A 12,431-nucleotide genomic window follows, 5' to 3' on the forward strand; every position below is an offset into this window, starting at 1 on the left:
ACATGTTTATTACCATAAATCAATAGGGCAAAATAGACCATGATTTGGTTCAGTTGTCAAAGGAACTCAAAATACTAAATTCTGCAGTTTATCATTGCATCCTCTGAATGTGTTTTGCTGTGTAAATGCACTTTTGTTGGCATCTGAGTCTCCCAGAAAACAGGATGCAGGGCTTGAAGCTCTCAGATACTTGCCAAGTTTATGCATGTTACTGGAGATTTGTACTTTGCAATGTTTGAAATGCCCTTGAGGCTGGAAGACTTTGGGTTGACAGCCAATATTATGGTGACTTAAGCCATAAATTGTTGGAGGGTAGAGAGAGTGTTTTCTGAGGAAATGTCACCATTTGATTGATGATGTGTGTGTGGTTTTTTGTTTTCTAAGTGTCCACTATTGGCTACTGTGGAAATCAGGACACTGGGTTAGATGGACCCTTTGGGCTGTGACCTACTTTGGCTGTTCTGATGATACGGTTCTTCAGAGTGTTTTTTTTTTCCTTGAGAGTTCCTGTGATAGTCATGGCATATGGGGATTTTTATCATTAAAAAAAGCAAAACAGTGTATAAGAGGTTGTGTTATGCAGGAAGAGGCCTTTTCTGCTGTGTTTACAGTGAAAAGGATTGAATTTGGGCTTGGAGACTCTTGGGGTTTTTCAGCTCAAGTGAGAAACCCACAAGGGAGATAATAACACCAGTTAATCCACACCCTTCCAATTTCCCTCTGAGATGACTAGTTCCCTTGGGGGGCAATTTATTTGGAACTAATGGCTGGTTTCAGGGGGTTGTTGTAATTTGAGATGCAGATACATGCTTTAAATGTTCATGAGTAGCATCAGTGGTACTAACCTGCTTCATGAGGTCAAACCGGAATGAATGTCAATGGGATTAGGATCATGGGTTTGGGTTCATTCCTTGTAAAAGTGGAGTGTTCTGGGACATGACGGGCATATCCTTGTGCTGAGAGAAATCATTGACAAGATGCTGGGGTGGCAGTATCTGTTACTGCTCTCAGATAGGCTCTTTATTGTGCCACGAGTCAGAGGGGCCCAAAATACAGAGCTGATTTGAAAAGCTTCCAACCAAGAACATTGAAGCAGTTGAAACTGCAGGCAAGGAATGAGTGGGAAGCACATTTCAGCAGCACAGCTCTGCTGCTCCCATCTCTGTGGCCCAGATTATGTATTCACACGGTGTTGTCACATCACTTGCAGGGAGTATACTTAATGTGCAAGCAGCTTCCCACAATTACTGTAGGCTATGTGTGCAAGAGGAGCATTTCTGGGATGAAATCTTATTAATTATGCATTGAGGTATATGTCTCTGTTGAACTGGCTTATGAAAGCTGCCTCCCAGACTCCCCTCTTCCTATTGAGGCTGTGTTATTTTAACATGGTGTGGGAAGGACAAATCCTTCAAGCTTCTCGTTTTGTGGGCTTCCTGGCTCCTTTTGTCCCTTCCAGAAGTTTTGAGGGTAAACACGTTAGACTTTAAAGAAACTAGAAACATCCCTGAGTTTGCTTTAAATTCCTGCTCACAGCCCATGCTTGCTTGTTCCACTCAGCAATGCTTAAATAGTGGTATCTGTTTCTACCAGTTCAAGACGACTCGGAACCATGGCGTTTCCTTTAGCATCTTTTTTTTTTTTAGCCAATTAAAAATCTTTTCTAAAATGGATTGAAGAGAAGAAAATGAACCATGTTCTCTTGGGTCTTTATTTCAGTCGAGTTTCCCTGTGTTGTGCAGGAGAGGAGACTGGGGAGGGGCAGGGGGGGGATAGAAAGACTGAAAAGGGCTGTCGCAGCAGGGAGCCAAGCGGGAGAAAAGGACTTCTCTGAGAACTAAGCAGCAGCAGCTCCGAAAGCCGAAGCTGCTTCATCTACATGCAGAGTCACACAAGGCATGGAGAGACTCACCAGCCCCACAGAGGTTTCACATGTGCTTCCCCGCTGGTTCCTGTGAAAAGCTAACAATTGGCTCAAAGGGTGAAAGACCATTGCAGCATCCCTGCGCTAAGCTGGACGTACAATCTGTGCAGTGTTAGGAAATGGCTGGCTTAGCAAGATGCTCTCCACCACTCTTGTGGATGCCCTTCCACTGCTCCCAGAGGCCCCCAACCCCTTTCCTCTCCAGGACACTGGACGGGAAGAAAAGGGGGAATAATCTCCTTGTTTGATATAATCCCAGATGCATTCCTGATTCCATGGCACTTGGTGTGAATTGGAACTCCAGTCAACAGTGAGGTTACTTTTGTACTTGCAGACCTGGGGTATTATGTTTTGTCCCGTTATAGGTGATGAATTGTTGATTTCCCAAAACCAGATAGAGGGTCCAAAGTTGAGTGAAGAGCTGGTGAGTGAACCGACAGAGGCACTTCAGTATCCATCAGTACTTTGTTATAGCAAAGCTTGAGTTCCCTTCAGCTCCCCTTGCCTAGGGCTGGCTAGATTTGCTTACATTTGAGACTCCCCTGACGTGATGAGACTCCATTTGCTTGTAGCAGAGTCCATGTGATTCTTTCCTGTTCTAGTTTGTCTTGAGCAGTCAATGCAGTAATATGGTGCCCCTTAGGAAGTGCATAATGGGGTAGAAAAATCAATCTCATAATGCTTGAAAATATGATTGTTTAAAACTGCTTCTCATTTGATCTTTGGGTCCCAGCGCTCTCTGCATGATGATATCCTTTATTCAGGTGATATCCCCCAGGGAGGTGAAGTCTGGGATTATCCCACTTCTAGAAGGCACTGGGGCAAGACATGCACCTCTGTTGGGTATCTTCCCATCAGCATAGAGGGACCTTGGGCTCCAACGGGGGCACTTTTATTGCCTAAAAATGGGCAAGGTGCGTCTAGACTTCAGTGTATCTTATCCCTTTTGATGGAAGAATGGCCCTGGTAATGAGTCTGACACCAAATGGTTGTAAGCTGTTGAAAATCCAAGTTCCTGCTTACTTGATGCTTACTTGTTGTGCCTGATTTTTGGAAGTTCAGCTTGAACCCTGCTCAATATGTGGCGTGTTCCTTTTGCAAGGGTTGCTGTGGAAATTAAGGATCAAAAATGTGAGTATTTCTGAAAATGGGGGCTATGAGCAGTACATTTCCCAGTAGCAGGAATAAACCCAGTGATGTCCTGTGGTGGGTGTCACTGTGGAGTAGTTGGATGAGGGCAGCTTTTCCAGTTTGGCTTTTGATGGCTTTTGATGCTTTTGTGGTAAAGCCTGGGGCAAACCATTTCTGACTCTGGAGGTTTTCCCCTTGTTTGCTGAGTTGCCTGAAACTTTGAGAAGTACAAGGGACTCCTGACAGTTCATTCTCTTTTAGTAACTGATCCAGCAGAGATGATGCTTGTTTTAAGGAAGCGGGTTTTCCAGTGGGTCAGGTTTAAAGGGAGCAAGCTTAGGCACATAGCTTCTTTTGAAGAAAGCAGGGAAAGAATCAGAATGTTTTAAGGGGGAGCTGTGAAAATGTTTTAAACAGTGTTTTGCAGCATAGCCATCTATTCTTAGGAGGTTTCAACCCTTCAGGGTCCTGACCGTGGGTCCTAACAGAGATAGCTAAAAGCTGCTGATGGATCTGACCTCTATTAACTTTTCCTATTGCTTTGAGCCTTGTTAAGCTTTTGCCAGTCGTAATGTGGGGCTTGCTTGAGTTCAGCTGAGCTGTCTGGTGAAAGCAAACACCCTTTTGTTCATTTAAAACTGATACTGATCATTTCAGGGCATGCTCTCTAGCATTTCTTTTGAAAAACAGCTTTCCCCCTCATCTCCTCTACTAACAGACCATGAATCTATTTTGGAACAGATTCATGTGTCCTCACCCCCCAGTACACCATGAATCTATTTTGGGAAGTCATTTCATATATCTGACCATCCCCAGTGCTTTCCTCTGATTTCTCCAACTCTGCTGGGTTTGAAATGGTGTTTGGAATGGCTGGGGTTGCCTACTGAGAGCACCCTGGGTTCATCCTTTAGGATAATGACTCTTGTACTCTTTTCCCACTCTAAAAATGCCTGAGTGTTTGCATTTTGGGTGAGGTTTAGCATGGAGCTGGTGTTCTCACAGAAGTAGCCACAATGACCCATTCCAGTGGCTTTCCTAAATGGCAGCAAGTCCCCGAGAGTCATTTTTGTGTGTGTAGTAATTGTTCGCTGGCCTGATTTACAGCAAGTTTGGGATTCATCTGACTAAATGTGGCTGTCAGCCCTTTGGTTTTCTACAACTGAACTAGCTGTTTAGAAAATAGTTTGCTGGCTGAGGCCGCAGTGTAGACAGCTTCTCTGGGAGGAGGTTTGTGTCAGCTGGGCTCCATTAGCGAAGGAGGAAGTGAAGGGAATGAGACCATCCGTGGACACCTGAAGTTGCAGGAGGTAAAACTCACCTCACTCATTCCATTTCTGTGCCGCTTACATCCTGTCCTGGTGAGACCTTTTAGTCTGGGCGGAAATCCCAAACGAGACTGCATTTTTATTGCAATCAGGCATGGACTTCACCCATGTGGAGGTTGCTCAGGTGGCATCCTTCAAGGCTGTAGGTTGTTATTCCCTTGATGGATGTCTTCGCTGCTGGGCCAGACACTGTATACATGCTGTTAGGTGTATTTTGGGAACACATCCTGCCTTGTCAGCTGCATTTGAATGGGATTTTTTCCCCTAAAGTGCTCATAATTCGTAGGGAAATGTCATTATCCCAACCCCTTACCCAAGGTGGTCTGGATTCTGAGTGTTACGTACAGTAACAATGAACAGTTTAAAAGAATTGCTATAGCTTGTGAAGCACATCAGGCTTGGTGGTGTGGCATGGCATGGATTTGTGCTTGCAGGAGGGCTGGTTTGGAGGGCTCAGTCCTGTTCAAGAGTCTTTGGCTTCCCTTGTACCCTAGCACCTTACCTGTATAACGAGAAAACACTTTGAAGGGGCCTAACAGCATGTACCTGACTTGTTCAAATGTTGTGAATAAGGCAGCAGAAGTTCTTAAAGGGCTTATACTTTTTCCTGAGTTAGAGCATATATAACATCAGGTACATCAGTGTTACTATTGAATTGAACAAAAGGCCACTGAGGACAGTGTGTTGAGGAAATAGCAGCTATGAAAGCGAAGTGAATCAGAATCCAGATGAAATTTTCTCAATCAGATCTGCTTATAATCCCTGTCTCTGCCTTCTGAAGGCTTTGAGCACGCATCAGCTCTGCTCTCACGTGTGCTGTTATCCTAGCTTTATCTTGGCAAGTCAAAGGCACCTTTTAACCTTGTCCTTGGGTGGTAACTTCAGAGCAGAGGTGTTTGTACCAGACTTCTGTGGCTCACGAGCAGGTGATGGGTCAAGTGTTCTTGGGGAACTCATTTCACACAGCTTGCAAGCCTGCGTTAAAGTCTGTTTTACCACCCCCTCCCAAAGATGAAGACCACTGAAAGTTTGTCTTTATGCAGGCAGAAAGCTTTTGTGTTGCTGAGCATCATTGGGTTTTCTTAGTCTATGAAGTGCTTTAGCTGAAAATGAGCACCTGAGGGAGCTTTCTGAATTCCTTGTAGGCGTGAGGATCAAATGCTCTTCACTTTCTCCGCATGCATTGGTTTTTCCTCTTTACCTGCAAGATCTTACTGAATTGTTCAGATTTAGCTCAGACTCATAAAATGAGAGACTTTCCTGGCCTTGCTACACAGTGACCTGATGATCAGAAAGGAAACGAATAACGTGCAGTGGGCATGCAGAACACAGTGGAAGCAGCAGCCTACGGAACAGTTGTATTTAGGTGGACAGTGCATGCCCTTCTCAGGGCTACTGAAGACATTTTTAGACACTCAGACCTTTTTCAGCTTGCTGGGGGCTGCCAGTAAGTGAGTTTTGTCTAGGAATAAAGCATTCCCACTCCCTCTGCAGTGCTAAACCTGGCATTTCTGTCATCAGTTTGGGAATTGGCTGCTTCCCATGAAATTGTCTGCTAGGTTTCTGGTGATTTGCCCCTCTAAAGAGGTGACTGAGATGCTGAGTGTGGTGCCTCCTGAGGTGCAGGCAGTGGTGAATACACAGGAAGGTCAGCACAGTGTTGCCTTTGGATGAAGCTCATGACCTGGGGCATGTTCTGGTTCCAGCCTGCTAGGCATCACCTCCTTGTGCTGTTTTAGGCTAAAACCAAACCTGAAGTGAGCACTTGAGTCTGTTATACCAGTTCTGGTGATTTTTCATTGTCCATCACCCAAAGCAGGAGCATGATCTGTTCAAACACAGGCTGTTGAGGAATATGATGGCACTTGGGAAATGGAAACAAATACTGTGAAAATGCAGAATCTTCATCAAAGACTTACTAAGTTTAAATAAGTTTTCATCCTTTGTCAGAGGAATGCAAGGCACTTCAATGAATTCTGGCTGCTCTGGGAATAGGTTTTAGTTGGTTTGGTTGTCATTATTAAAGAAACAAGCCAAGTTTAGTTTCACAAAGTTGAAGTTTAGAACGTTACTCTCTGTCTCTGAGCATCAGCTAAACTTCTGTACAGCAAATGAGGAGGGCCCAGAAGCCAGGCTTCTGGTCAACCCATGGCCTCCTTGTCCCTTGCATTGAAAAAGGGGGTTTTACCCAAGAGCTCTTTTGATGGAGCCACCAGCCAGCATTGATGAGTGTCTGAACACTGCACAGTGACATACAACTAGCACTGAAATAGCATTTGCAACACGAACCAAACCCTGATTGTTATTGGCAGTTGGTGTTTTCCATTCATTGCTCTGTTATTTACAAACCCTGCTATTGCTCAGGTCAGCTCGGAATTGGTGTGTGCACTGTTGGTTTGAACTCGGAGACTGCCAGACGTGGTACTGTCCTTGTACACAACCACACTGACAATGGGAACTCTTGGAGACTTACAGGAACCTCTGCTCTTCAATGTGACCCATAAAACCATTGCAACTGTCTGCACAGTGGCAGAGTAGTCTCTAGATGACTTCAATTACTGGCAGGTTGAATCCTATTAGTTCTATTTTAAGTGGTGTTTTTACATGGCCATTTCCCATTTTTCATATGTAGATAGCTAAAACTTCCCAAAGCTGGTTCCTCTCTTGTTTTGCCTTTCTTGACACTTACTCCATTGTGTGCACAGGGTCGCAAGCTTCTCATCATTGGAACCACCAGTCGCAAAGATGTCCTGCAGGAAATGGAAATGCTGAATGCTTTCAGCACCACAATTCACGTGCCCAACATTGCAACAGGGGAGCAGCTGATGGAGGCTTTGGAGGTAAGAAAAGATTCAGTGATGACAAACAAGCTCAAAATGTGTTGGAAAGGAGTTAATTTTGCAGTAGGTCTGTGTTTGGGAACACTGTTCCACTTAACATTATGTCATAAGCTAACAGTTCTAAGGCTCCTTTGAATTACTTTTTCATACACTAAATTAAGGGAGAGTGAGGGAATAGTAGGTTTAGGGGAAAAGTTTGTGGAGTGGATTGAAAGATTCCAAGGGCATGGAAGTGGGTAATGAATATAGCTGGGACACTTAAAATTGACGTTCCTTGAGGGTGCCGGGCTCTAGGAACAACATTGGGTGAAGGTGTTTGGTGCTGAAGAGATTATAGGTTCTGTATAAATTCATGCACTTAATGGCTTCTTATTCTATGTCATAGTGGAAATTGTAGTGAATATTGAAAGCTGTTAAAATAAACTGCAGAGAGATCTTTCATGCCAACTTGCAGAATTGTCACAGTGATAATAGAATCATAGAATCCCAGAGCGATTTGGGTTGGAAAGGGCCTTAAGATCATCCAGTTCCAACCCCCCTGCCATGGGCAGGGATGTCTCACACTAGACCATGTTGCCCAAGGCTCTGATCAACCTGGCCTGGAACACGGCCAGGACTGGAGCATTTACCAGTTCTTTGGGCAACCTATGCCAGCACCTCACCACCCTCACAGGGAAGAGCTTCTTCCTTGTATCTAACCTGAACTTCCCCTGGTTTACTTTAAACCCATTACCCTTTGTCCTATCGCTAGAGTCCCTCTCCAGCACCCTTTTTAGGCCCCCTTCAGATAATAGCATCAAAGCCTGAAAGACACAGATGATCTAGCAGCTGTTTTGAAAACTCACTTTAGCTTGAGCCATTGTGTTCCTTCTACAGTCTAATCTGGAGAAAAACTGGAATGCATCATAAAAGAGACTGACTGTTTGATTAGAGATGTTATGAGAAGAACTGTTATCAAATAAAATGTGTTTTGCCTTGTCTAGGTATATTGCAACAAATTTTCTTTCCAAGCTAGAAAATGCTTTCTAGCTTCTCATTTTCTTTTTTCCTGAGTCAGGTAGGATGCGTTATTCCTATTGACAATCTCCTCTTGTTGATTATTTGTTTTATTGTATTTTATTCCCCCCTCCCAGCTCCTGGGTAACTTCAAAGACAAGGAACGCAGCACTATTGCACAGAATGTCAAAGGAAAGCCTGTTTGGATTGGTATCAAGAAGCTGCTGATGCTGATAGAAATGTCATTACAAGTAAGAATGTTTCTGGTCCAGGAAGGACCTGGGGTAAATGGGAGCAGTCTTAGAGGTTCTCACTTCTCTGCCGACTCCTGCTTTAGCTATGTGTGGGGAGCCTTTGAATTGGTTTGAGAAAAGAGCTACAGTGAGAAGAAATGTTCTGAACAAAGAAAGCACCAGGTCTTGGTCCATGGAGAGGTCTTTAAAACCCGCAGTGCCTATAGGCTGTTTAGAGCTGCACTTCAGAGAAGAGTATCTGGCAACTGGTGGGATTGGATTAACTTACCTTTCATGGAATGCCTTCTCTACACCCAGCACGTTAAGATTGCAGATAGCAATCACTTAGGATCCTTCTGTTTTTCTTTTCAAGGCGAAGGTGCCCGTGCAGGTGTATGCGCTCTCTCCCTGAAGAAGATAAATCTGTCAGGCTGTTCAGCTGCTCTTCTCTTGATTTTCCACTTTCAGCACTTTAAAGAAAATAATTGCAGAGGGTAGAAATATGTAGCTCTTAACCCTCCCCCGCAGCCATCATCCATGCCTGCGAGCAGCCATCAAGCTTGTGCTCGACAGTGTATGCACGCTAAAAATGAGAGGGTGTAACATGCAGGCCTAATCCTCCACGCTGACATCCCAGCGCCCTTCGGAGTCCTTCCCCCCTTCACACACACACTCTCTTTTCACATCAAATGGATTTAGTGCAGCTGAGTGAACTGTCCTTAGATCTTCCTAGGAGAGGCTGAGCATAAGCTAAGAGGCATGTAGTTTAGCAGCATATAAGTCATGTATCCCTCCGTTCACTATTCACAATTCTGTTAAAACTTGCACAGCACTAAGGATATGCTCTGACTGGATGTCACCTCAGGGAATAAAGTCATTTATCTAGATTACTTTTTCCTCTTCTTCCTTGGCTTTTAATTCCATACCTACAGGCAAGTCAGTAAGTCATTGCTCACATGTATTAAATGTATTTAAAGGGTGCAGGCCTTCAGGGACTGCCTGGCTCTGTTGCAGTCCATTTCACTCAGTCTTGACAATGGATTCCTTCTTCTGACACAGGACGTTTTCTTTTTCTGCTTTGACCTTCAGCATTGGTTCTTTTCAAACCTGAAGGCAAAGGTTATGTAAATCATGGGCAGTTCTGAATCTGGAGGTGGGTGGAAATGCTCACCCCAGCCTTGTTCACAGCATCGCCCCGTGGCTGCACACCTATGATGCTGTAGACGGGGGGGGCTTCATGCTGCCCTAAACTGTGCAGACACGTAAACTTGTGTGTTGTTTTGTTGGGGTTTTTTAAACAGAACACGGGGGAGAGGCAGGACTGATCTTTAGGGGGATGTTCCTGGTGGATGGAGCCAAACCACAAGCTGGTACTGCTGGTTCTGGAAGCCTTGTGCTGGGATTCGGCTTTCCCTTATGTGCTAACCCACCACGTGCAGCTCCTCTCCTGTGCTACTGGAGCTGTACGGGAGGTAAGGAAGACAGAGGATGTATGAGGACATACTTAGGCTGATCTCTGGCCAGGGCAATGTATGGGCAAAGCAAACACACATCTCCAGCTGTCTTTGTGGCTTCATTTTCCTCCTGTAAGATTGCATCATGTTAATGGAGATCTGTTTTGTTTGATGTTTAGATGGATCCTGAGTACCGGGTGAAAAAGTTCTTGGCTCTTCTGAGAGAAGAAGGAACGTAAGTACTTTTATTTTAAAGCATTGCTTAAAATCCTCTTCTCTGCTCAGAAACAAGCATCTCCTTGAGGGGAAGCTGCAGTGCAGTGTAGCTGATCTCAGTGGTGGCCTCTCCTCTGTTTATAGAGCTCTATACCAGCTCAGTTCTCCGTGCAGCTATAAGGCAGTTGATTTGGGAGGGGGGAGGTCCTGACAACTTTTTGAGAACCTGCATGCCTGAGTTCTCTGCTTTTCTTAATTTACCTGTGCCTTTAAATGAGATGTTGGACCACGATTTAGTGTTCTTGAGCTAAAGTAAATCAGAGGAGGCTCTGCTAGAGTTAAAATCCAGCTGTTTGTCTAAAATCTGGAACTTTGATTTGTTGTGTTTCTCCTGTCTGAGAGAAGGATGTCATACTCTTTCCCCTGTAGGTATCACAGGGAATAGTTGAGCCCAGTCTTGACAGTGGCATCTCCTAGAAAATGACTAATACCTGTAGGGCAGTACCTGTGCTGGGGAAACACACCAGTATCTATCCTGGCTCCATGTGAGTGGGTTCCAGTGTGTGCTTGATGCTTTCATACATGTGCATGCTTTCTTGACGGGTTTGGCTTCTTTTGCAAGAGTTCCTTGCCTAGACTGAAGGTGGACCAAGTGCAAGATCAGCAGCTGGAAAAGTGACCAACCTGGAGAATACACACTGGGCTCTTTACTCTTCTGTGTTGCACATACTGGACAAACTGAAATGCTCCCCTGTTTCCAAGAACCCAATGTGGAATCTGCATGTTTAGTGCAATACAGTATCTTTATTCTTTGTCTTTAATATCCTCATATCATGTGGAAGTGTCTCCTAGAACACTGTGCTTCTGTCTCTGTGCAGGCAAGGCTGCATTCTCATTTGGTTTGAGCATGAGGGAATTGCCCTGTAAGTTTTGAAGCTAATGCTCACTTGTGTCCAGCATCCAGTTGCTCCTATAGGAAAAACTCTTGACCTCTAATAAAACCTGACAGTCTGTGGTGAAGACTCTATCCTGATCTGATGTTATGTCATACTATGCCTCATTGAACACTGAGCCAGGCTGATTACCTAAAAACAGTGCCCATAGTAATTCAATTCCAGAATTGCCTAAACGCAATTGCCTAAACCTGCTTTCTTTTATATTTGGGTATTTTGTGGCCCTATGAGAGAGACTGGCTAGTGGCATTAGGGACTGGAAAAAAGCAGGGAAGTATGTTGATCAGAGTAGAAGAAACTTCCAGATCCAGTATTGAAGGCATCAAAGCTCGTTGTTAATTTGACAGCTTCAGAGATGCTGATTCCAGCCTGACAGCTCTTCATGAGTGCAGTGTAGATGGTAGCTTTGGTATTAGCCAGCCTCATTATATCTCATTTTCTGGCCATGCTACCAAAGCTGCAATTCCTCCTTAGAGACAGAGAGGAAGCTAAGCCCTGCAGATGCACGAGGTAACGTATTGCCATGATTTTGCACTGAAATTAAGGAATGTATCAAACTTTGCTACGTGGTCCTTCCCCAGTAGTCATCTCACGTCAATGGGATGCTGTTGATGATGACTGTATGAGGCTACTCCCCTCTGGTTCTTTGGCTCCACATGTTTAATAAGGTTTATGGAACATACCTCAATTTGGTGGGGCATGAAATCAAAGCCATTTATGGGATCTTAGTCATTGTAGCTTCCTAAACTTGACCAGACACGCTGCTAAGGGTTAGCAGCTTGTACCCAAAGTGGTGTTCCCAGGGAAAGAGGGTGCTTCACGTTCTTTCAGCCCCAAAGGTGAAGGTACTGTAGTCCTTAGTGCACACTTACAGCAGCTGGAGTATTTTAGTCACTCCACTCTGCTTTCTTTTCCTTTGGCAGTGCTGTTGTATTGTGATGACATGGCGAGTCCCAGTGGTTATTATTCCCTTTCATTTTGTGTATGATCTTGTGAATTTATTTGTTCCTTTCTTTCCTCTGCTAGTCCTAGTGACAGCAGCACACATTAACTTATATTTCAGAGAAAATGATGTAAACCTTATTGTGTCTTTGTCCAGAACTATATTGATGAATAAATATCTGGTTTAATTGCACATTCAGTGGATTCAATAAAAAGCACAACAACTTGTGATGATCTAGGAGACATCTGTGTCTTTGGTGCTCGTTGAACAGAGGTGTATATATGGAATGCTCATGTATGGCTTGAGGACAGCAAAACTATTCTCAGGCTGCTGATAGCCAGAGGGATGCTCAGTTTGTACCTAAGCATGGGTGGATTGAATAGATATTCCCAGCCTGGACAGCTTGACCACAGGTA

The 12,431-nt window shown here is 44.4% G+C and overlaps 1 protein-coding gene across 1 annotated transcript in view; it reads left to right on the plus strand.

Annotated features, from left to right (window-relative positions):
• Positions 1-11,146, plus strand: part of NSF (N-ethylmaleimide sensitive factor, vesicle fusing ATPase) — a 49,898-nt gene extending 38,752 nt beyond the window's left edge. The window contains 4 exon segments of the mRNA XM_057416623.1: positions 7,086-7,220; positions 8,354-8,467; positions 10,083-10,138; positions 10,549-11,146. Coding sequence (XP_057272606.1) covers positions 7,086-7,220; positions 8,354-8,467; positions 10,083-10,138; positions 10,549-10,564 — 321 coding nt within the window. The 3' untranslated portion in view covers positions 10,565-11,146.
• Positions 11,147-12,431: the final 1,285 nt, after the last annotated feature.

This window comes from Pezoporus wallicus, unplaced genomic scaffold, assembly GCF_028554395.1.
Source record: "Pezoporus wallicus isolate ANWC-B61680 ecotype Strahan unplaced genomic scaffold, APGP_CSIRO_Pwel_v1 scaffold_7850, whole genome shotgun sequence".
NCBI classification, from domain to species: domain Eukaryota; kingdom Metazoa; phylum Chordata; class Aves; order Psittaciformes; family Psittacidae; genus Pezoporus; species Pezoporus wallicus.